We start from the raw sequence: 23,097 nt of genomic DNA on the forward strand, positions 1-23,097 counted from the left end.
TCTGCCTTGCAGGTCTAGAAGAATCCTCAGACGTATGAAAAACAGAAAAAAAGTCCCAAAATAAAAAAAATTAAACTTTAAACTTACAGGGAATGCAAGAAAGAACAACCACAACCGGAGCCATGTTTAAGTGGTCTAAGACAGTGGTTCCCCAGGGGGTCCCCAGCTAATTGATAGTTTGGAACCAAATGGACCCTTATGGGTCTGTAACTCAGAAAGTTGTACAAATGGAACCAAATGGACCCGTTGTACACGGAGTTAAATTAATATTGATTTTACAATATAAATTGCAGGTCCCAGAGATAGAAATGCCATTAAATGGGGGTCCGTAGACTAATGCATGTCAAACTGAGGGTCCTTGACATTAAACAGTTTGAGAATCACTGCTAGAGCCGTAAAAATCTTCTCTCATGGGGGTCCTTGGCATATCTTTTCAAATGGGGGGTCCTCGGGCTAATTGGTGTCAATTTGGGGGTCCTTGCAAACAAAATGGTAGGAGCGCACACCAAGAGTAGGGAGGTGCTGACCACGGGGGACAAACTTTAAAATAGAAAAGGAGAGGTCGCACAACTCATAGTCCCGATGTCAAACACTTTTTATTTGGGGGGGTCCTCGACATGAAAACGTTTGGTGAACCAGTGGTCTAAGACAGGTGTGGGCAACTTTGACGATGGAGAGGGCCACTATATTTCCACACTCACTCCCTAGGGCCATTATATTACTGTCGTAGCAAAAATAGCCGATCTACAAGCTCAAAACGCGTCGCGCTGCGACACGTTTTGTGCTTGTAGATCGGCTATTTTTGCTATATTCGAATTGAAATCTTGAATAATTTTTTGCTATTTTTGAATTGGAATCCTGAAAATTAACATTTTTAGGTAATTTCAAATGCCTTTAAATTATACTTGTGTTGAAGCAATGAGCTACTAATTTAGACTGAAGTAATTAAAGCGGGTCATGTTCGCATGTTGTGGAATTGTAAACAGTTTAAACCAATATTATATCAGTATTCTGACATTAACCTGAGGGCCACATTAAGTGAAGGTGGGGGCCGCATGTGGCCCCCGGGCCGCCAGTTGCCCACCCCTGGTCTAAGAGGAGGAAGAAGTGCCCCTGAAGGTGTCCAGCAGTTTTTGGACGACGGCTATTTTGATGCATCCCTCCAGAGCTTGGCACAGCTTGCCCACCGTGCAGCCCACGCTGCCCTCCTTCATCCTCCAGCGCTCCAGCATCTGGTGCACGATCTCCGGCAGGCCGTCGCGGCTGTAGTCGTGGTCGATGGTGTCCACCTCCACGTCGGACAGACCGAGGCGCCGCGCGCAGCGCTTCCAGTTGGAGCCAATGTTGTCCCTCAATAGATCCAGGTGCTCCTCGGTCACAGCGTGGTCCTCTGGTTGTTATAAGGGGAAAATATCATGGGTGATCTTAACTCAATGGTCGCCAAGGACTTATTTAACTTCTTTTTCATGATGTCCTGGAGCGCCAATGACGTGTTTTTCGTGTTTTATAACATGGTAAAAAAAAAACTTTTAGACTTTTTTTTTTGAAAAAAATAAAAAAATATAAAATAAAATATATATATGGTGGCGGTCTGGGACGTTTGGCGCCCCCTGGTGGCGGTGCCGAAGCGATATCTGAGCTGGTACAACACTGCTATTCTATTCTGCCACCAAATATCCTCATTCAATCAAAACCACCCTAAAAAGAGCAACTGTCGCAAATTGCAACAGGACCTAGATAAGTCTTCTAGTGTTCCAATCGGTAAGTTTGAAGGTCTCCCACTCCCACATATAAGTTTATTTGTGCTAGGGCAGCGGTCCCCATACTTTTTTGGCCGTGCACCACCTGTTACCTCCTGATTATGGCAAATAATCACAGGATGTCACTGCACTGAGAGACAAGCAGCTGCTGTATACTCCTGCAGCTGCTCTATACATCTAGTTACAACAGTGGTTCACCGGATTTTGCCGTTTATGCTAAATAACACCATAAAACCGCCATTACCCTTTTCATGTCACGTACCTAGAGGGCGTTCGTGCACCACAAGGGGTGCCACAGTTTTGGAACCCCCTGTGCTAGGGTAATAAATATAACATTTCACTTTCCCATAATTGTGTACCACGATTATTTTTTAATATTGGCAGAGTTCACTTTGTAGGCATTTAGTGCTTCTGTTAATTGTGGTTTGACTACACTATGCTATGGTGAATCACTAGAATCACAGAAGCAACATAAAAATGACTATTAGTTTAACCCGTTTTGGGCGGGAACCGTTTTTGGTGTTAGCATTATGTTGTGCTTTAGCTATTGAAAAATAGCAGATCTACAAGCTCATAGCGCACCACCGAGTGGCGCGCTATGAACTTGTAGGTCTGCTATTTTCGAAAAATCGTAAAAATGCGGCACAAATCTTTGAATAGGTAATGGTATATATTCTTTCAGAGCGAACGTTTTTTTTTTTTTTTTTTTTTTTACGTCATGGGTTTAATGGGTTAAACTGGATAAAGTCTTCAGCTAGTGGTGAATTTAGGCAATGTTTGGTATGTTATACGTCTGTTTTTAAACACATAAATATAGGCATGACTTACCATACTTGTGAATGGCCTCTCTGAGGGAAGAGGAAGCTGAACCGTTGGACTGAAAGGATGACAAACTGCAAAGGGAATCAGGGCTCCTCAGATGCAGGGTGTTGTTGTGGCCAATCTGGACACCTGTGGCATGTTGGATGATAAGTTTTCCTTGAACACACGAACACACACGAACACACACACACACACACACACACACACACACACACACACAGTTTAGTATACGCACGGAAATTACCTGGCAGAGGCAGGTAAGCACATTTCAAGCACATTTCAGAAATCTGTGTGAGTGTGTGCGTTTGGTAACACGGAATTGCTTCAGAAAAGAAAATGTATATATATATATATATATTTCACCTGCACTTGTATCTTGCAGTGATCTGATCTGGGTGAAGTCGGGGGCAGTCGTATCGGGCACCGGGCAGGACTGCTGCCGGGGGAACGGGGAGTACGACCATTGCTGGGAGTGCTGGGTTAAAGACGGGGTGCTTTGTGACGTGGGCATGTAGCTCGCCGGCGGTCGGTACGGCGAGGTGGTCACGGACTCGTAGAGGTCGTCTGCCATCGGGTGGCAGTAGCCGTCGTCTTGACTGGCGGGCTGGACCGGCTCGGCTTTGGTCCAGGACGTGACCGAAGAAGGCAGGGGGGAGGAGCGGTCCTGCACCGGCTGCCTGTCTCTGTGATCCCACGAGCTGAGCCGCTGCGGGGGCAAGTGGTTCTGGTAGCCAGGGTGGCAGGGGTTGTTGGCCGAGTCGGGCTGCTCCGCACAGACGTAGCTGCCGTTTTTGTGGTACTGCAGCTCCATTTCTAGTTTGTGCTCCAAGGCTGAAGGGCCATTGGACGCCCTGGCATCCGACTCGATGCAAGGCTCCACGACGGGCTCATGGGGAAGGTAGTGCAGGTCCTCGATGCTGGCCTCCACGGGAACAGGGACCGCTCCGCTTCTCTCCGAGCTCACCAGCGGTGCTGGACAGTCTGAGAGGTGAGAAGGCAGGATGGCGTTAGGGGGGCTGTGTCCACAGAAAGCATGGGTGCTTTGGATATCTTGTCCATAGCGCTCGCACAGTGTATTGACACGCGCAACATTAGAACCAATTAAACTGGTGCCGTGCTTTGTCACCTGTGTTATTAGCACAAATAGCTTAGCTGAAAAAACACTATGAGAAGTCCAGGAGGATCAAAAGAGTAGCATTCCTCTCCAAAAGTTGGACTATGCAGACTATAGAGCACTGAAGCACGATGCTTTCTGGGAAGAGGAACGCTTTAGCTCAAAAATGCTTTGTGTGGACGCGGCCTCATCCATAATCATTTCTCTACAAAGTTATGCCAAAGGAATCATTTATTAGGTTAAAGTTCACATATGTTGGATTATAATATGCCAAGAAGAATGTAGACTATGGCAGCAGGAAGACGGTGGGGTTGAAGTGGGTTTATCACTCACCTTCTGGGGGCATGGAATTGGATAATGACTTCATTTTCTCAACAAGCTCCTCAGGACCCTCATACAAGTTCTGCATGACAATGAGATTAAGTTTAAAGGTCAGGAGATGGATGGAGTATAAATTCAATATTTCTTTCCAACCCATCTAATTTCACTTTCAGCAATGCTGCCAATTATTGACACGCATGCAAGCTCACTTCATTAAAATGACTGAATGAAATAAACTAAAAATAAAATAAGGTACACTGTGTGTGTGTGTGTGTGTGTGTACCGCCTGGCCGCTGCAGTTCATTGGAGCGACGTGTCTCCAATGAAGGCAGGAAGTCAAGCAGAAGTGCTGAAGGCTTTTTTTAAATCTTTATAACAGTCATAACGTACAATAGCCTACATGACAAGACAAAGACAAACAACAAAGTTATTAATACAACATCAGAGCCAGGGGACCTCAAGTGACTACTGGCCAATCACAGCGCGTCTTTTCCGGGACTTATGTCCCGCTCATGTCCCGGAAAGAGCGTCTACGTTTATATGTCTATGATCCCAGCACAAATATTAACCACTGTCTTAAACCCTACTTCTATTGACTGGGACTCTCCCAGGGGTCTATTCCTGGCCACAACCTTTTTAAGTGGTGCAACCACTTCCTTATGCAGCTTTGTGTGTCTGTGGCTGGCTGGCTGGCTGCCTGTTTCTGTCCCTGGTTGGGTCTGAGCACGAAAATAGTGAAAAAAGTGTCACTGTTGTGCAGCCTAACACACACATATTAACTGTATATATGATGATTTTGGGTGTGACAGTACAGTAGAGGGACCCCCACACTGTAACTGTCATTTCTCAACTGTTTCGGACGCGGGGCGGCTCGCCGGAACCGGCCCGGCCCCCTGGGCGCGTTCCTGTGGGTCTGGAAGTTTCAGGAACCCCCCCGGGGACGCCCACACGGAGTTGCACCAGTTTCTTCACACGGGTGTGATTTTTCGCTTTACACTAAATGTCTTTGCTGAAAATAGACAATCTACAAGCTCACAACGTGTCGTGTTGCAACGCATTGTGATCTTGTATATCTGCTATTTTCGCTGAATGTTTACCCCAGAATAGGGGCGCTAGGGCAGGCCATGTGGTTAAACTTACCCTTAGACAAAGCGAGTCTCTCTCTACATCTGGTTCCATCTTTTCCTTGTAGACGGGCAGGAATAGGTTGTAGCTATCTGAATAGTTGGAAGAGAGGAGGCAGGGAAAGAGGCCACCGTAATTAAGTTAACCCATTTTGGGCGGGAACCCCTTTTGGTGTTAGCATTATGTTATGCTTTAGCTATTGAAAAATAGCAGATCTACAAGCTCATAGCGCGCCACCGAGTGGCGCGCTACGAGCTTGTAGGTCTGCTATTTTTGAAAAATCGAAGAACGACTGACATAGAAACATAGCTTTTTCAGAAAACTGTCAGGATGTAGAAGACATTTTTAGAATCTGATCTCAGGTCAGAATGGGTTAACGGAGTCACATGACCCTGGGAAATTAACACTACACAGCAAAAGCCAAAGTGTTCATTTAACTCCGAGGGCGTCAAAAGGGGACCGTAAGAGACTTTACACCCCCTGCAAATGAATGAGACGTGCAGAAGCAATCGAGTGCTGCAGTCATTTATTTGGGCATATCAAATTTATCAAAGATAAAATTAGCACTCAGGATTTTGTAGTGGAATTACACAATAACCCCTGTATAAGATTTTACACCACAGCCTCAGCAGAGTCAGCAGATATGCATGCCGTCTTTGTTTCTTTGAGCGTGCGCACGCACACACGCACGCACGCACGCACAGGAGCTGTCGTTGGCTATGACAGTAGTCTACAGCCGTTTTTTCTGTCATAGACAAGCGGAGCAGCAGCATTTGTCTGACCACATTTGACAGGCATCAAAAACATATGTATTCACTCCAGAAATGCATAGCTATAAAACTAATAAATAATAATAAAAAAAATAATGCTGAAAAAGTTATATTTTGTAAAGGCATACATCAACGATGTGTCATATGAAATTGGTAGGATATTTCCAACTGTACAAGCAATTAAAATCGCGCAATTATAACATATATAATATAATATAACAATGTTACAACTTACAAGTTAGATGCATAATCATTCAGCCATTTAAACAGTGCTTTACTGGCTCATGTTAAAACATCAGAGCGCACGTATGTGCAAGATGATTTTGACCACGGACCGCAGATCAGAGGTAGGCTAACACGCTTTGACAATGACAAGCATATCGCAGCCTATTTGCAATCTTATATAGGACTGTCAGGTCTCCAAACGTATATACAGTATGTACAACCTGCGTTAGGACAGAAACCCACATGCTCCACAGGGGGAAACCGTTTCTTTCTAGCAAGTTGTTTGATCGTATTCCGGTTGTTCATGTCGTAAAATCTGACGTTTCGGGAATATTTAAGGTTGTGTTATTTAAGCCATTCTGAACGGGAACCCCTTTTGGTGTTTTAAGCATTATGTTATACTTTGGCTATTGAAAAATAGCTCATAGCGCGGCACCGTGTGCCGCGCTATGAGCATGTTTTTTTAAACATTGCGGAAAATGTGGCGCAAATCTTTTTTTAAGTCAAATCTTTGCTTCTGGGTCCCTGGAACAAAATATTTTCAGATGGGGGTCGGCGACCAATTACGTACATATATTTCTGGGGGTCCTTGACATCAAAATGTTTGAGAACGACTGACACATAGAAACATGAGGTTTTTCAGAAAACGGTCAGGAATTTGTACCTTCAAAAGTTGGCCTTTGCTGTGGTTCGTGCTGCCAGCAGCTCTTCATCAGCTCAATGATCTCCGAGGGCGTGTCCTCCGAGATCAACTCCTCAGCAGGGCGGTTACCTTTACACACACACCAGCAAAGATGCTCCTCGCTCCTGGCGTCTGTTACAGGCGTGAAAATAGATATATTTGTGTGTTTATACATATTTATAAATTATTATATACACATATATTACTACTACTATTAGTATTTGACCACTTAACTCCTAGTAAGTAGTAAAAAAAACACATTGGACAAAACCTTAACTCCACCACCTCTCTCCTTCTCATGCAAGTAATTGACAATATCTAAAGTCACAACACCAACTTTGATGAGGCAGTATTGCATCAAAAAAATATAAGGTTTTATTAATTTCCTTAAAAAACGTATATTTTTCATTTCCTGAAAAATTAACATTTTGGAGTTATGAGGTTCCCTCCGGACAGCAGAGATTTGCAAAAAATAAAAGCTCACTGTACATCTGCTCGCCCCAGAATAGGGATGCTAATGCTATTGCGGTTTAAGTCGTCCATTTATTATCCCGGACCTCAAATTTGAGGTCCTAGGCTAAGCTAAACTTCCGCTCGCTTGAGCCATTGAGTTATAATTGTACTTCCGGCAGTCTTCCGGGTGCTGGGGCGGGGCCAACGCTCCGGTTAGGTCTCTATCCTTTAATTACTCACTCTCATACGGTTCTTCGCCGGTGAGGACAACCCAGACCACAATTCCAAAGCTATAGACGTCAGACTTCTCCGTGGAGCGGATGTGAATACTCTGCAGATGTTCTGGAGCCATGTAGCTCAGCGTGCCTGCACCCCTGGTGCCAGCCCCGGTGTGCCCCATGCGACTCTTCCTGCGAGTCTCCTCCTTTGTGAGTTTGCTCCATGTCTGGCAGGTGGCCATGCCAAGGTCTGCAATCTGCCAAGCATGCAAGCAAGCAAACACACACACACATGCACGTTCAATGCAGAGTAATATAGTAAAGAGAGTGGCGACATTAGCGTTGACTCCCATTGTAACAATGGAATGCGGAAGTGCTCATTCTATCTCAATAGGATGGTTCCAGCCATGGGAGCAATGTTTGGAACTATAGCCCGTAGGCACACACTTTGCAGCGAGATCAAAGCGTGTCGCTACTCTCCTACTCTACACTCTGGTTCAATGTACACAGCAAAGAGTATTAGTTTATAAATGATTAATTAGAATTTATATAGCAAATTTAGAAGAAAAACATTATAATTACAAAGTGCTTTACCAATGAATAAAAGCAGACAAGCAATTGAACAACCATTAATTAACTCTTAGCCTGCCGCCATTAATTAATCCCTCGATTGCGTATTGCCATGGTTTAATCACGCGTGACACTTACTTTGAAGAGCCAAATATCCGTAATCGCATTTTACTATGAAACCATTCCGTGTGTGTTGACGAAGCTGGTGCTCGTTCTCTCGGTCGGTGGTGGAAAAAGTGGACCGCGAGTATCACAGCGCCTGCTACAGGCCGTTGAAAACGCTTGTCTGGGACAAAGCGTCCTCTGCAATGTCGCTTCTGTGAGATAAAGCCGTCTGAAAACAGAGCCGACAATGTTAGTGGATGCGCGCGCATTTTCAAAATGGCCGCGCCCATTGTGTCAGAAGCATAACAAAGCTAACTGACGGTAGATTTCGATACGATCGTATTAAAACATGCATTAATGAATACATCGCTGTTAAAACGGCTTTTCCGTTTGTGGCAGGCTACAAGATTCTACGTTTTAAAATTCCTATGTTCCTGGCGGGTAAACGATTAAGAAAGATTAAAGAAAAGGGGTTTTAAAGAGATTTAAAAGTTTATGGGATCTATTAAGTCCATTTGTACACTTGTACAGTACATCAATATAGTACAGATTACTGGCCAAAACATACTGTATAAGGCCCACAGACATCTTATAGTGTGCTGTACCTTGATGTGAAAATCCTTGTCCACCAAAATGTTTTCAGGTTTCAAGTCCTTGTGTATGACGTGGTTCTTCGTCAGGTACACCATGCCCTCCAGAATCTCTAGAATAATTCTGCCCTTGATGGATATTGGCACAGGAACCTGGAAGACATATGAATGCTTAAAACCTGGAAGATGTGTATGTGCTTTAATTAATTTGTTCCATTTAAAAAACAAATGCACGCATGTACTCGTACACGCAATGCAATTCCCCTCCTGGGAAAATATATCACACCAGGTTCAATTATACAACAAATGCATCCCGCTCCAGCTCTTGTTCAGGTGCATTTCTCTTTTATTATGCTTCTGTGTGATCTTATTCAAAATCAGACAATGCAATTATATTTAATTCTACTTTGAAACAGCATCAAATTCCTAAAGAAAATGCATATAGAGAGGTAGTGTGCAAAATATGTTTTCTTCAATCAATAAAAGTACATGCCAGCACACCCACTATCCATCAGCATGAGAGAAAAAAGAAAGAAAAAGTGGATATTACATAACAGTGCCTAGCTTTCAAAGGAGCTATGACTGTAGGTTGTACGGAAATGCTGAAAGAAGAAAAAATAAATGAGCTTATAAGGACAAAGCCCAAAATAGGCACTCCGGGGTTGTTAAACCCATGCTTGGTGGGAACCCCTTTTGGTGTTTTAAGCATTATGTTATACTTTAGGCCAATTACAAATATGGAGAACCACTGATACAGAAACATGAGGTATTTCAGAAAACTGTCAGAATTTAGAAGACATTTCTTTTCTTTTTTCGACGTCAGGCCTAAATGGGTTAAATCTTGCCATTATTTTTGAAAGAAGCGTCCATGCAAGAAGGCATCTCACCTGCTGTAGCATGACAAGCAGGTTTCCCTTGGGGATGAGCTCCATGACCAGAGAGTAGTCCCCATCCTCCATGATCACACCCAGCAGCTTCACCACCCGCTCATGGTTCAGCCTGGTCATCAGGCTGCCCTCCTCCAGCAGGGACTTCTTACTGAACAGAACAACGGCACGGTTAGGCCTGGGACGGGAAACTTTGACGATGGAGAGGGCAGTCGTAGCAAAAATAGCCCATCTACAAGCTCAAAACGTGTCGCACTGCGACGAGTTTTGAGCTTGTAGATCTGCAATTTTTTTGCTATATTTGAATTGAAATCCTGATTTATTTATTTTTGCTATTTTTGAATTGGAATCCTGAAATGTAACATTTTTATTTAATTTCAAATGCATTTAGTTATACATATGTTAACTTTATGAACTTAAATGCAAATACAATGGACATAGAAAAGGCAATTATTTTGTAATACTTAATATAGACTGAAGTAATAAAAGCGGGTCATGTTTGTTTGCATGTTTGGAATTGTAACAGCTGAAATCAATAATATGTCAATATTTAGATATTAACCTGCGGGCCGCATTAATTGAAGGTGGGGGCCGCATGTGGCCCCCGGGCCTCCAGTTGCCCATGTATGGGTTAGGCTGTCTCTACAGTGTCACTGGCACTGCACAGTAACATCCCCAGTTTGAATTTAACTCAACTCAGTGTACAAGTGTAATGTAATAACATTTTATGTTGTATACTCTCTTGAGTAACAAAATGGATGAACTGGAAAGGTGCAATTTTGATAAATGGCACGTGTGGTGGCCCCATGGATGTGGCGGCAAAAACTGTGGGAGAAGTAGCTCGCCAAAAGCCAAAACTATTGCAAATATAGTCAATATTTTTTACTGTTAAATAAATAACAGGTGCAAGTACTTGCCTAATGGCAGTCACTGCACTAACAATATTTACTGTGAGTGTGGTAAACAGCTCCATATCAATACTCTCCATACTATGATATGGAGCTGGCCTGTTCTGACAATGACATCACTCCATATTTGGGCATATGCCTGACACAGAACTCCATATATGGGCATAAAAGGGACACAGACAGATGGGTGCAACTGGTACTCTGACACAGGTACAACGGGTATAGAGGGTATGCGCATGCTAAAAATGAATGGCACATTGAGTGGCAAAGCAACATGCAAAGTGAGTTTAACATTGTTTAACGTTGTTTAATGCAATCAAATAGGACTTTTCTGTTTGGATGTATGGGCTGTCAAGGCCAGAAAGTAGTTTTTTGTCACTCAGTAGGCGTTCCCGCATAACTTCCGGGTTTGATGATGATGTCACGCGCATACCCTCTATTGCATAGCCAGGTGGGACATGGATCTCCAACTTCCATCGTTACCGACTCAGTGCTCTACAGCCGGACACCAGTCTAGTCATTCTCAATCTCAAAAACTGAGAAATGTATCAAATCGTGATTCGTATCAAAGTAAAGGATCAAAATAAAAATTAACAGGAAACGTGATTAAATGTGTCATGCATGCAGCTTCCGTATTAACCACTTAAACCCAACATCCGTATTCTGGGGGAAACCTTTGCAAAAAATAGCAAATTTACAAGCTCACAACACAAGTCACGACTCACAACACATTGCATTGCGATGTTGTGTGAGCTTGTAGATCGGCTATTTTCAGGGAAGGTATTCAGTGTAGAGCACAAACTAACATGAAATGCACTATGAAGCCCTGAGGGACAATTGGTCAACCGAGTAAAGGATGTAATAGTAAAATGTAAAAGTAAAGAAACACTGGTACTGTAGGACAATGGACAACATCCACAGTTCAGATTACTTCTCTTTTATGTTCATGAATAGGAACTTGGTTGGTTACTGGTTACAGGGTTTTTTTCTCCCTAGAAATAAAAACGTCTGGGTTTCCGAGGCTACTGGTTAACTAACAGTAATAGGATGGATGCATTATTTGGAAGTGGGCAACCCAACCCTAACTTCATTGAATGTGTGCTGTGCTCTGGCCTGGGACTGGAGAATAGTAAGCATCTTGTTTACGCAGAAAAAGGGGGATCCCATCCCATCCCATCCCCTGGCCGGCTGGCCTACATGACTCACTCATTGCGTTGAGGGCCTGTGTAGACGGTCTTCAGCACCACATGGCCCAGGGTCTTGTGGTAACACAGGTACACTTCACCAAACCCGCCGTAGTCCAAAGGCTCCTTTTTGATCAAGTCAGATGAGCTCATATGAAAGGATTCTGGCGCAGCTGTGGCCATGCCTGCATGCTATAGAAACGAGAGTTTACGAGACAGAAGATTCAATGACACGTTAATTGACACGGCATGCAACAATGTAAACAAGGTGACAACATGGACGTAAACAAATGACAACGCGTGAATATCAGGCTGAACTTAAGCAAATAGAGAAATAGAAAATGAAACAGCTAGTTCCAATAGCGAAACCCCGGAAGTGGGAGCCAGAAGAAACTTCCACAAACAAAGTAAGAACGAATAGTAGTCAAACTCGTCATTTCGAGCAAAAATAATTAAATCGCTGTCAATCGTGCAGTATCAATATCAGGTTTGGAGGTAAACGCGGCTTACCAAAACACAATCAGCCCACAGCACAGAAGACTGCAGAACAACTTTAGTTCCTGGAGCTCTTTTAATGCTGTCGTCAATACTGTAGACTAGACTCTGAAGTGAAACTGTTGCTGCAGTGGATGGGAATGGAACGCAACACATCAAGAACGATAAGTCAATAGCAGAGCAATGGCTTCACATTTTCAATCTGTAATGGAAACTATGTTTTTAAAATGTCACATTCCTCATTGCGCATGATCATCATCATCATATAAGATTAGATAATAAAAAATAGATCATTATTAATTATCTAATCGAAAAGCAGCAAATTGCACAGCAGGCTACACCTGGCGATCGACATGGATAGATATCAGCATTCAAATAATAGGCCAAATAACGTAGCCTACAATATCATATGAAAAGCTAGTTCGTATATGATTTTATATTGTAGGTTGTGGTATTTCGTAGACTGGTGTCTGTTCGTTGTGAATCTGTGTGCACAGTGCACACAACACAAATTCTCTTCAAGAGAAGAATAATCCAGCACAGCCAATTGTATTGTTGTCTCCCTCTACTGGTGGGATTACAGTAATGCAATTGAAACTCGCCGGTTATCCGTCTGGTTTTTAGTTTTGGGAGGAATTTTGTAGGCCGTGTGCCCGTGTTCGTGTACCATAATAATACAGTTTAACACACAACATTATATTATGACAATTAAAACAAATAGGTCTCGAAAATTCAAAGACATAAACATAAAGATAATCATACAAATATTTGTCATTTTGTGTGATTTATCTAAACACTACATTTACATGTATTTTTTTAAGATTAAAAAGAAAAACAAATGTTTCTTTGAAACTTGAGGTGTTGGCCTACCATTGGGTATCCTCCTTGCACATTAAATTATCTCAGAAGTGTCAAAAGCGAAATCCCCTTTTAAACTGTTCCTCCTTTTGCCAGGGGAACCCCCTGGAATTCCCCCAATGATAGCCTGGCATGGCATGGCCAGACTAATATATCACTGTCTGGTTTCCAGGCTACAGGCCATTGACCCCCCCCCCCCCCCCCCCCCCCCCCCACCTGGGAGAGGCAGACACGGACACCAATTTGAGGACCACACCACACTGAACCAGTGGGATAACCAACTGGGATTTATTTTTATTTTATTTTATTTTTTATTTTTTTGGCAAGTGAGAAAACTACAAATCCCATAAAGCAAAAGCAGCATGGGGCTTAGACAGATCAGTGGATCGTAGACTAGACATGCCCGCATACATACAGACAGTGCTTGTCCGCAGCAGCTGCATGGGAGCCCGTTCGGAAAGCCGTCATGCCGTCTGTTAATTCAGCGTGGACCAGACGACAGCTAATGTCAGTGTTGTCGTGCATCATTTCTTCTTGAGCACATTCTGTCGCCATCATGGGTAATGGTATCAATAAGGTATGGCTTTCCCTTTCATCTTGTATGCGCTTATGCATCTTATATATTACACACGGTCTTCAAGTGAAGTTTACGATACCTCGGTGATTTGGTCACACCAGAGAGATCTAGACAATATGATCTATGAGTGCTGCTGGGGATACACGGGTTTTTTGGTTTAACTGATTGGAAAGCATGTTTACTCAAATAAAGCCTAAATATAGCAATTTGTTTATGCGCAAATACATTCACCGTGACATAGCCTAATAATCCCACAGGCTAGCTAGATGGATGTCCAATGTCTCAATGCAATGACATACTACATGTGTATGACAATGACACTGACTGACACAATTACTTTCTTTTCTAACCATTCAAGTCCTCTCTCTCTCTCTCTCTCTGTCTCTCTCTCTCTCTCTCTCTCTCTCTCTCTCTCTCTCTCTCTGTCTCTCTCTCTCTCTGTATCATTTAATTGCTACCAGATGAGCCCACAGCCATCAGAATAGATGAATGCTATCCGTCCTCTGTTATGATTTCGCCCTGTCCTATGATCTGCTCACTGGCATACCAGTACAGTGACATGTTGCACCAGTTGTCTGAGCCCCCTCAGCTGTCTGTCTGTATGGTTCTTCTAAATATAGGCTGCCAACATCAGCCTTTCAACAAGGATGCTTATGCCTCTCTCTCTCTCTCCACACAGGTCCTGCCTGACTTATATTTGGGAAATTTCAAAGGTGAGCCTACAGTATATGTTAATTTATTTGTAATTGATTGATTGATTGATTGAAGAATTTATTAACAGTTTGCAGAATTACAGTACATTTCAAGCACAAACTCAATACAAAGGCTGTTAACTGTGAGTGGACGACCCAATTAAGCATTACACTTGTTTCCAATAGGGTCCACCATGTTCAAATCATCAAAACATTTAGAGACGTACAAATAGACACTTCTATAGACAGAACAGGAATTCATCATAAAGGAGGTAAAAAGGGAAAAGAATCCACACGGAGTCTTGTGGATGCAATGGCTAATCATTTGTTCATTTGCATTCATTGCTTTCAAAGATGCGAGAGACCGAGAGCAGTTGGCAAGAAACAACATCACTCACATCTTGTCAATTCATGACAGTGCAGCTCCTATCCTCCAGGTAAGACATGCTCATAATAATGGCTCTTTCTTCGCAGACTATAGGAACTGTGTGTCACTCAAGTAAAGGAGACTTAATGAATGAAGCCAAAGTCAATAGTGTGACCCTAGTGACCGAAACCCTGTGACTATGACAGTGCGGTACACGTGACATCGGCTCTGAGTCCATGGACCAGTCTTTCAGGTAATTCAGGGAAGTTGGTTGCCCTGCAGTATTTGCTAAGGCTAGTCTGTGGCGTTTCCCCCAAACAAACGGCTTCTCTTTCCTGAAGGAGAATGCAATTTAACAGAGAGAGAGAGAGAGAGAGTTTATTATTCTCATGTATCTAGGACACTACATACCCCAGCCAACATTTGTTAGGGCCAGTGGGCTGCATTGTGTTTTTGTGTGGGCTGGGGGAGTATGCTGAGAATTAGCAGTATGATGATGGTGTGGCGGCAGCTGCTTTTGTCTGTGTGGACTTTTTGTATTGACTCCAGAGTGAAGCTTCCCTGCCTACTTGCTGCAACTAGTCCCCCCCCCCCCCCCCCCACATTCCTAGTCATTATTGTGAATGGGGAAAAAGCTGACAAAGGTGAGATCAAGAGTCAAAGTTTGATTTGCATATAGCACATTTCATACACAGTGAAACACAATTCATCCATACGGAGTATACAAAACATGGATGATGTGTGTGGGGGTAAGGTTTGGGGCACACCATGGTTTGGTTAAAGGGTGAGAGAGGGATACGGTTTAGTTAAAGGTATATTCAGTGATTTCACTTAATTCAAATATCACTTATTTTTTCTTATTTTTTGGATAATCCTCCCCCTACTATAAAGTGCGCTGACCATATAAGGAGTTCCTCCCTGTCCCCACTTAACCCCTGGGGTCAAAAAACCCTAGTTTCGGTTTGGGCTTTGGGTGGCAAAGCCTTCATCCAATCAGGATGAGAGGGGCCTTCCTCCAATCATGATCGAGTGGGGCGGGCCTTGGTGCACGTGCTGTTGGTCTGTTGTACTTCCCCCACTGTAGAGCGTGTGCATGTGCACATCTTGTTACCGGGTGGACCGGGTTTTTTTCCCAAATCACCCAAATCACTGAATGCTCCTTTAACAAAGCAGATAAGATCAAATTCAGTACACAAAAGTAAATTGCACAGATGCTCGTGCAAATGAAATAATGCATGTACGGTACATTAAATACAATAACAAAGAGGGAGGGAGGGATCACAATGGGCTTGTCTTGCCACTACTTGCTGCATGATCTGTGTTGTGGACCATTGGAAATGTGCTTTTTGATTGATTGAAATATAACAGTTTGCAGAATTACAGTACATTTAAAGCAGGGGTTCTCAACGTTTTTGGCCGGGGACCCCCGGAAATGCTTTGGCAATGTCTCGGGACCCCCGCCCCGCCCCCTCCCGACCCCCAATATAAATTGACTGCTACAATAACCTTAAACCATTTTGGGCGGGAACCCCTTTTGGTGTTTTAAGCATTGTTATAATTTAGCTATTGAAAAATAGCAGATCTACAAGCTCATAGCGCGCCACCGAGTGGCGCGCTACGAGCTTGTAGGTCTGCTATTTTTGAAAAATCGTGAAAATAAAATTTAAAAAAAAATCTTTTTTTTTTTTTTTTTTAATAATTTGGGGACCCCCTAAAATAATTTGGCGACCCCCCGAGGGGTCGCGACCCACGGGTTGAGAACCCCTGATTTAAAGCACAAACTCAATACAATTAAGCATTACACTTGTTTACAAGAGGGTCCACCTTGTTCAATTCATCAAAACATTTAGAGACGTACAAATAAACACTTCTATATAGTCAAAGAACAGAACAGGAATTCATCATAAGGGAGGTAAAAAGGGGAAAGAAACATATACAGTGAGGGGAAAAGGGGGTGGGGGGGATTCAGATTTTACGGAGGCCAGTTTCGATTTGCAGCCGTCCGTAGGTGCCCTTTGAGAGCGGTTTTGAAGGAGTCAAGGGATTCGCATGTTTTAATGACTGTTGGTAGGGCGTTCCACATTTTGGTAGCATAGGAGCGAAAATAATTTAGTCCCTTGTTTGTGCCGAATCTGGGTTGTACATGGTTTGTTGCACTTCCTCTGGTGTTGTGGGTGTGGACTTCGTTAACATTAAGGAAGTATCTAGACAGGTACATGGGTATCTTGGTGGTGTATCGAATCTTGTGGACCAGACCCATTGCAAGATGCTGTACTCTGTCATCGACCCTAAGCCATTCCAGCCTGTCAAAGTGGGCAGGGGTGAGGTGGGTTTGGGGTGCCGCAAACACATTCAAGCGCTTTGTTGATTGGTATTGATACGACCTGCAAGACTAAACGGGTATGATCTAAAGTGCCTTGCAGAGTCGAACGTAATCGACGCAAGAATACATACGCAACGGAGGGTGAGAGAAATGTCTCCCTTGCGTTGCGTCAGTTACGTGATCTGTCTCGTTCCGTCGGGTTGAGATCTGATCCCGAGCCAACGCAACCATATTGCTTGCGTTGCGTACCTTGCGTCGAGGACACCCTGCCCACCTGGAGACAGCAGAGAGCAAAGTTTTGTTTCCTGCTCTGCTCCTACCCCCGAAGCAAGAGGGAAGCCACTCTGTTGTAAAAATAAACACGAACAGGCATGGCTATCTCACATTGTTTCACTGGACGCCAACATGACAGTTAAACAGGACAAAGAGACAAAGAGCAAAATGGCCACCGTGTGAAATGAGTATGGACTACTGTTTTGGTGTTCTGTGATCACGATTGAGTAACCACGCATACGGGTAATTATTAGTACTGTATTGTCTCATAGGAGATGACCTATCTCTGCATTTCAGCAGCCGACCTGCCCACACAAAACCTGTAAGTACCCAGTAGTGTGCAGTAGAACAGCAACACGGTACAGGACAACAACATGCCGAACCAAATCATGCCAGATCCATTCGAGGCTGCACTGTGTGTGGGGGCGTCAACAGGTTCATTTTCTTCAAGCTAGCGTGAAAATGAAAAGATATGCTTCCACAAGCTCTCAATTCGATTATGAACAACAGCTCTGAATAGGTTGCAATGACAGTAATAGGCCTACTAAAAAAAAACATGTTTTAAAATAATGAAATTTAATATTGGACATTCATGTGTAAAAACACATTCATTTTTTTAAGCACAAAATATGACAAGGCACATTCACAAGCATCACTATTAACCACTGAGCCACTCAAAAAATCACCCCTGTGTGAACTGAGTGGTGTAAGGTCTTATATAGACTGATCAGCTGTGGTCTGACGTAATGTCTGACGTAATGAAATCACACCCGTGTGAACTGGGTGACCATAGCAACCATGCTCATTTTTTGGTACGAACAGACAGACAGACAAACTAACAAAGCCAGTTGTAGGAGTGGTTTACACCACTCAAAAAAAGTAAAACACAAAACAAATTAATAACAATTATTATTTTGGAAATATCCTGTGTAGGTCTCCATTATTGGCATTGTCTCTTACAAATAGTACACACACACACATATACACACACACACACGTGCGCGCACACACACACACACACACACACACCGTTTACACCTTTTGTTGCAGTTCTTTGAACAGGAAGGAAGCCCTGTGCTCAGCTCTGCAGTTTAACCACGACGGTCTCTGCTGTGCCTCTATTTTTACCAGTGTGCACGCACACACACACGCCCACGCACACACACGCATAGGCCTACACGCCAGTGAGATGCTCAGTCACCCTTATCACACTGGTAGCCTCATGCCTCTTCAATTCAGAGTAGCATGTGAAACCTGCAAGTGAAAGGCAAGTCAAATGCAAGCACGCACACACAAACAAACATGTGTACATACACATGTCATACATGGATGCATGTCCCTTTTCTATACTCTAGAACAGGGGTGGGCAACTTTGACGATGGAGAGGGCCACTATATTTCCACACTCACTCCCTAGGGCCATATATTACTGTCGTAGCAAAAATAGCCGATCTACAAGCTCAAAACGCGCAGCTTGTAGATCGGCTATTTTTGCTATATTCAAATTGAAATCTTGAATTATTTTTTGCTCTTTTTGAATTGGAATCCTGAAAATTAACATTTTTATGTAATTTCAAATGCCTTTAATTATACTTGTGTTGAGCATTGAGCTACTAATTTAGACTGAAGTAAATAAAGCGGGTCATGTTTTGCATGTTGTGGAATTGTAAACAGCTGAAACCAATATTATATCAGTATTCTGACATTAACCTGAGGGCCACATTAAGTGAAGGTGGGGGCCGCATGTGGCCCCCGGGCCGCCAGTTGCCCACCCCTGCTCTAGAACCATACTCAAGATTCAGGTTCAATAAAATGGGCTGTCTGTACTTGCCCACAGTGCTGTAATGATACCAGGGTCCTTATTAACGTAACGTTGTCACACTTTTTTTTTAAATCCTCCACAGGACTCAGCACTTTAAACAAAGCATAATGTTCCTGCATGAGTCCCGTCTGAAGAGAGAGGGCGTCCTCGTTCACTGGTGAGAGATGTTTATTCTGGGAGAGACCCTTCTTTTTTTTTCTCCTTTTCGTACATTCTTTACCCCACATGCTGTCTATACTCAGGCCTTCGTCAGGCAAGGATTTGCTCAATGTTTCTATCTATGTATTAATTACAAATATAGACTGTGTATGTTTGTTCTGTATGCCTTCAGGCCCTCTCCTATTAGCCTGGCTAATAAGCCAGACTAATATCACACAACACTGTCGCGGTATATTAGTCTGGGCTGGCTCCACTTAGATTTCATTTCCCGGGGGGCGGGTTCAAACATTTTCTCTTCGACGCAATTGGTCAGAGCTACTGTCAGTCAAAGGTCTCAAGCATTGAACGTCACTGTACCAAAGCCCGCCCATATTGCATACCGTGTCCCGATTGGCCCGACCTGTTCTCGGTTGTAGGAAAGAGGCGTGCTACTGAGCCTCGCCAGACCCTAATCCGCTGGCAGGCAAACATTTTTTTGCCAACGGCTGATTCGGTCTGGTTTATTAACCAGGCTACTCTCCTATAGGCAGAGGGTATGCTTGACTGTTACGTAAGAGATTAATGAGCAGAAGATTAGTCTTTTAACTTCCCAAAACAGCAGATGTCATCTGATATCGCATTGTGTTTGTGTACTGGGGACTGGCAGCACTGGACAGGGCTCCATCTTGCGCCACCCTTATCCTTAAACGTATTTGCCATTTTTTACTATTTTGAAAAACATTTTTAAAACTAGCCGATCTACATCGAGACATTGTGAGCTTGTAGATCAGCCATTTGAACAATTTTAAAAGGTTTTTTAAAATAGTAAAAAAATGGTAAAATTAGTTTAGGGTTAAAGGTTAAGGGGTGGCGCAAGATATAGCCCTGTGTGTGCTTCTGTCTGTCCGGTTGCATAAAGCATCTTGCTTTAAGATTTTCTTTGAAAATGCAGTTATGATTTCCTTAGGAGAAATGGCTTGCTCATATTTAAGTGAAATATTAACCCATTTTGGGCGGGAACCCCTTTTGGTGTTAGCATTATGTTATGCTTTAGCTATTGAAAAATAGCAGATCTACAAGCTCATAGCGCGCCACCGAGTGGCGCGCTACGAGCTTGTAGGTCTGCTATTTTTGAAAAATCAAAGAACCACTGACATAGAAACATAGCTTTTTCAGAAAACTGTCAGGATGTAGAAGACATTTTTAGAATCTGATCTCAGGTCAAAATGTAGACGGTAGAACAACCGTCAGCCATGTCTTTAACTTTGTTCTTGTTCTCTGTCAGTGCTGCAGAAACAGCTAAAGCAGTTTGGATATTTATATATCCCAGATAATTATTTTAACCAGTTGCAGTTGCTCTCGAGGTTACGCTGTAGCTCAGTGGTTCTCAACCAGTGGTCCTTGAGGGGGGTTCCAGGTGGTCCCCAGCTAAATGAGGGGGGTTCCAGGTGGTCCCCAGCTAAATGATGGAGAATTGGCAACCAAATGGACTCTTATAGATCTTTAACTCTTGAGAGAGTATAATGAAACCATCTGGTTTCATTTTACACTCTCAATAGTTACATTATTTGAAACATCAAATTACTTAATTTCTTAAAGTCTACACAATTAGAGCAATTGTAGAAGAATTTCTATTTTGATCGTTTGCCTGTTATCTCTCCTATTGATACCAACATAAATACATCATGGAATTGTGGACGAAATCCTATCCGACGACAACATTGTCTAAGACTTGGGTCTGAGACGGTAAACGTCACCAAATGGTGGTCTGTGGCTCAAATGCATTATAAATAATGGGCCTTGAAATGAAAAGGGTTGAAAACCCCTGCTATATAGCGTGATATTAATGTTGCTGTGCTGATCTATGGCAGTTTGCTTGTGGATACGACTGCAACATGCCAAAACCAATATCTCACATTATAGCACTCAATCGTGTGTGCTATTGCTTAATTTGTTCTTTTTTTTCGACCACTGTCTGTGCTTCTCTCACTGATTCTGTCCATCTCGGTCTTCATGCAGTCTGGCAGGTGTGTCCCGTAGTGTGACCCTGGTGGTGGCTTACATAATGACAGTGACAGGACTGGGCTGGCAGGAGGCACTGGCTGCAGTGAAGGTGGCCCGGCCCTGTGCCGGTCCCAACCTGGGATTCCAGCGGCAACTCCAGGCGTTTGAGACCAGTCAAGCTGACACGGTCAGTATTAGATGAGGCGAGTCGGTTAACGGGTAGCCTGGGTTCCAGCTGCGTTCCGCAAATTTGTTTTGTCACTCGCTACTCAGTCATGGCCATCAGGCTGTTGACTCGTATTTCATAACGTCACCCGTTACGTAGCCACGTTGTTGCCGATACGTCCTCAGCCAGCGCCACTCTGTCCATGCTTTTCTCACTGAAAAACAATAGCGCCGCCAGCTCAAGACTCAACTCGACTGGAGCGTAAAACCTAGGGTAAAAAAGTGAACACTAATTTGGGCACACACAAACAAACAAGCCCTAATACAACCACTTTTTTTAAATATATATATAACTTTATTTATAGGATTTTCACAAACATTGACATTTTTTTGACAAACCACCTTACATATGGGTCCCTGGTTCCCTCACAAAAGGGAACCACAAAAGCAACAATAATAAAACCATAAACCATGATAATAATAAACAGGTAATAATAAAGGATATAAATAATAAATGAATAAAATAAGAAGTAATAAAATAAAAATGTCCAATTGCGGAGAATAAGTCTCCTCGCTATGAGTGTAGAAAAAGCCTCTTCTATCTCAAGATAGAAGAGGGTTTAATACACTCACTGATACAGGTACAGTGAAATTATCATGATGGCACTGGCAGAATGGCAGCAGGCCCGAAACTGGTCCGCGGGACCACTGGGACCTTTCCCGGTGGCCTGCCGCCTATTGGCCTACCTGCCTGACCCTACGGTCGCGGCCCACCGGGAATATGCCCGGTACGTCCTGTGGCCAGTCCACCCCCCTGCCTTGACACGTCAATGAGGATAATATACTGTAAGGGTAGAGTAGATGTAGCTACAAGTAAGACGCGTAAACGTGGGAAGCGAACAAAGCTGTTGTGGCAGTCTGACACACACACACACACACACACACACACACACACACACACACACACACACACACCTCTGTATCGTTCCAATTTCAGTTGCCCTCTGGTGGCGGGCGGGTAGTGTTACAGCGTGACACACAGACAGACAGACACACAGATTTGGCCAGCTTCTATAGTTAGTGCTCACTTCGTTCGCAATAATCAGTTGCATTTGTGTGTCGGTTTTGCAATAGCGTCAAAAGATTAAACACGTTTTGTTTCTCTTTCCCTAGTTCAGAGAGTGGCTGAGGAAGGAATATAAAGACAACCCCTTCAATGATGAGGCTGATATTCGCAGCTTGCTGGCCAGGGCCTCTAAAGCCAATGGGACAGAGGTGGAAGTACAGACAAATGAAGCACCCGGAGGCACCTGACCTCCCCCAAAGGTTGTCCCGGGAAGTCTGCCTCCGAGGAGCATCTTTCTCTCTGGTCTGGCTCCACCCAGAGTCTGCCTCCGAGGAGCATCTTTCTCTCCACCCAGAGTCTGCCGTTGCAATGTTTGTCTTTGCCAGAAACAATACGATAAAACGTGTAAATTAACTTTTGGAGAGGCCTACTGATATACACACACAGTGGGGCCTCTTTAGTTTAAAGGTCAATGTTTCCGATGATGTTATCTATAATTCATGAGTGTCACAAATGGTGTTGCATTTTTCTACTGTACAGGCCATATGCTATGATAAAAGTATCAAAAGTATTTGTTGTCTCAA

The 23,097-nt window shown here is 43.4% G+C and overlaps 2 protein-coding genes across 3 annotated transcripts; one reads left to right on the forward strand and one right to left on the reverse strand.

Moving 5' to 3' along the window:
• Positions 1 to 804: 804 nt before the first annotated feature.
• Positions 805 to 12,374, reverse strand: ripk1l (receptor (TNFRSF)-interacting serine-threonine kinase 1, like). The gene is made up of 11 exons (XM_079529870.1): positions 12,245 to 12,374; positions 11,757 to 11,926; positions 9,643 to 9,793; positions 8,771 to 8,908; positions 7,513 to 7,747; positions 6,802 to 6,951; positions 5,158 to 5,234; positions 4,030 to 4,099; positions 2,946 to 3,563; positions 2,589 to 2,738; positions 805 to 1,390 (listed from the first exon to the last, which is right to left on the reverse strand). Exons 2-11 carry the CDS (start codon positions 11,915 to 11,917, stop codon positions 1,092 to 1,094), a joined length of 2,049 nt encoding a protein of 682 aa, XP_079385996.1. The 5' UTR covers positions 11,918 to 11,926; positions 12,245 to 12,374; the 3' UTR covers positions 805 to 1,091.
• Positions 12,375 to 13,420: 1,046 nt separating this feature from the next.
• Positions 13,421 to 22,761, forward strand: dusp22b (dual specificity phosphatase 22b; the record flags this gene model as incomplete). Of its 2 annotated transcripts, XM_079529407.1 has the most annotated exons (7): positions 13,425 to 13,664; positions 14,344 to 14,377; positions 14,711 to 14,793; positions 17,592 to 17,641; positions 19,223 to 19,297; positions 21,298 to 21,469; positions 22,621 to 22,761. In XM_079529407.1, the coding sequence occupies exons 1-7, from the start codon at positions 13,644 to 13,646 to the stop codon at positions 22,759 to 22,761; spliced, it is 576 nt and encodes a 191-aa protein (XP_079385533.1). In that variant the 5' UTR covers positions 13,425 to 13,643. The 2 variants fall into 2 exon arrangements, with proteins under 2 accessions (XP_079385534.1, XP_079385533.1); XM_079529408.1 differs by lacking the exon at positions 17,592 to 17,641 and having other exon boundaries at positions 13,421 to 13,664.
• Positions 22,762 to 23,097: the final 336 nt, after the last annotated feature.

Source organism: Electrona antarctica (assembly GCF_951216825.1).
Source record: "Electrona antarctica genome assembly, chromosome: 19".
Taxonomy (NCBI): Eukaryota; Metazoa; Chordata; class Actinopteri; order Myctophiformes; family Myctophidae; genus Electrona; species Electrona antarctica.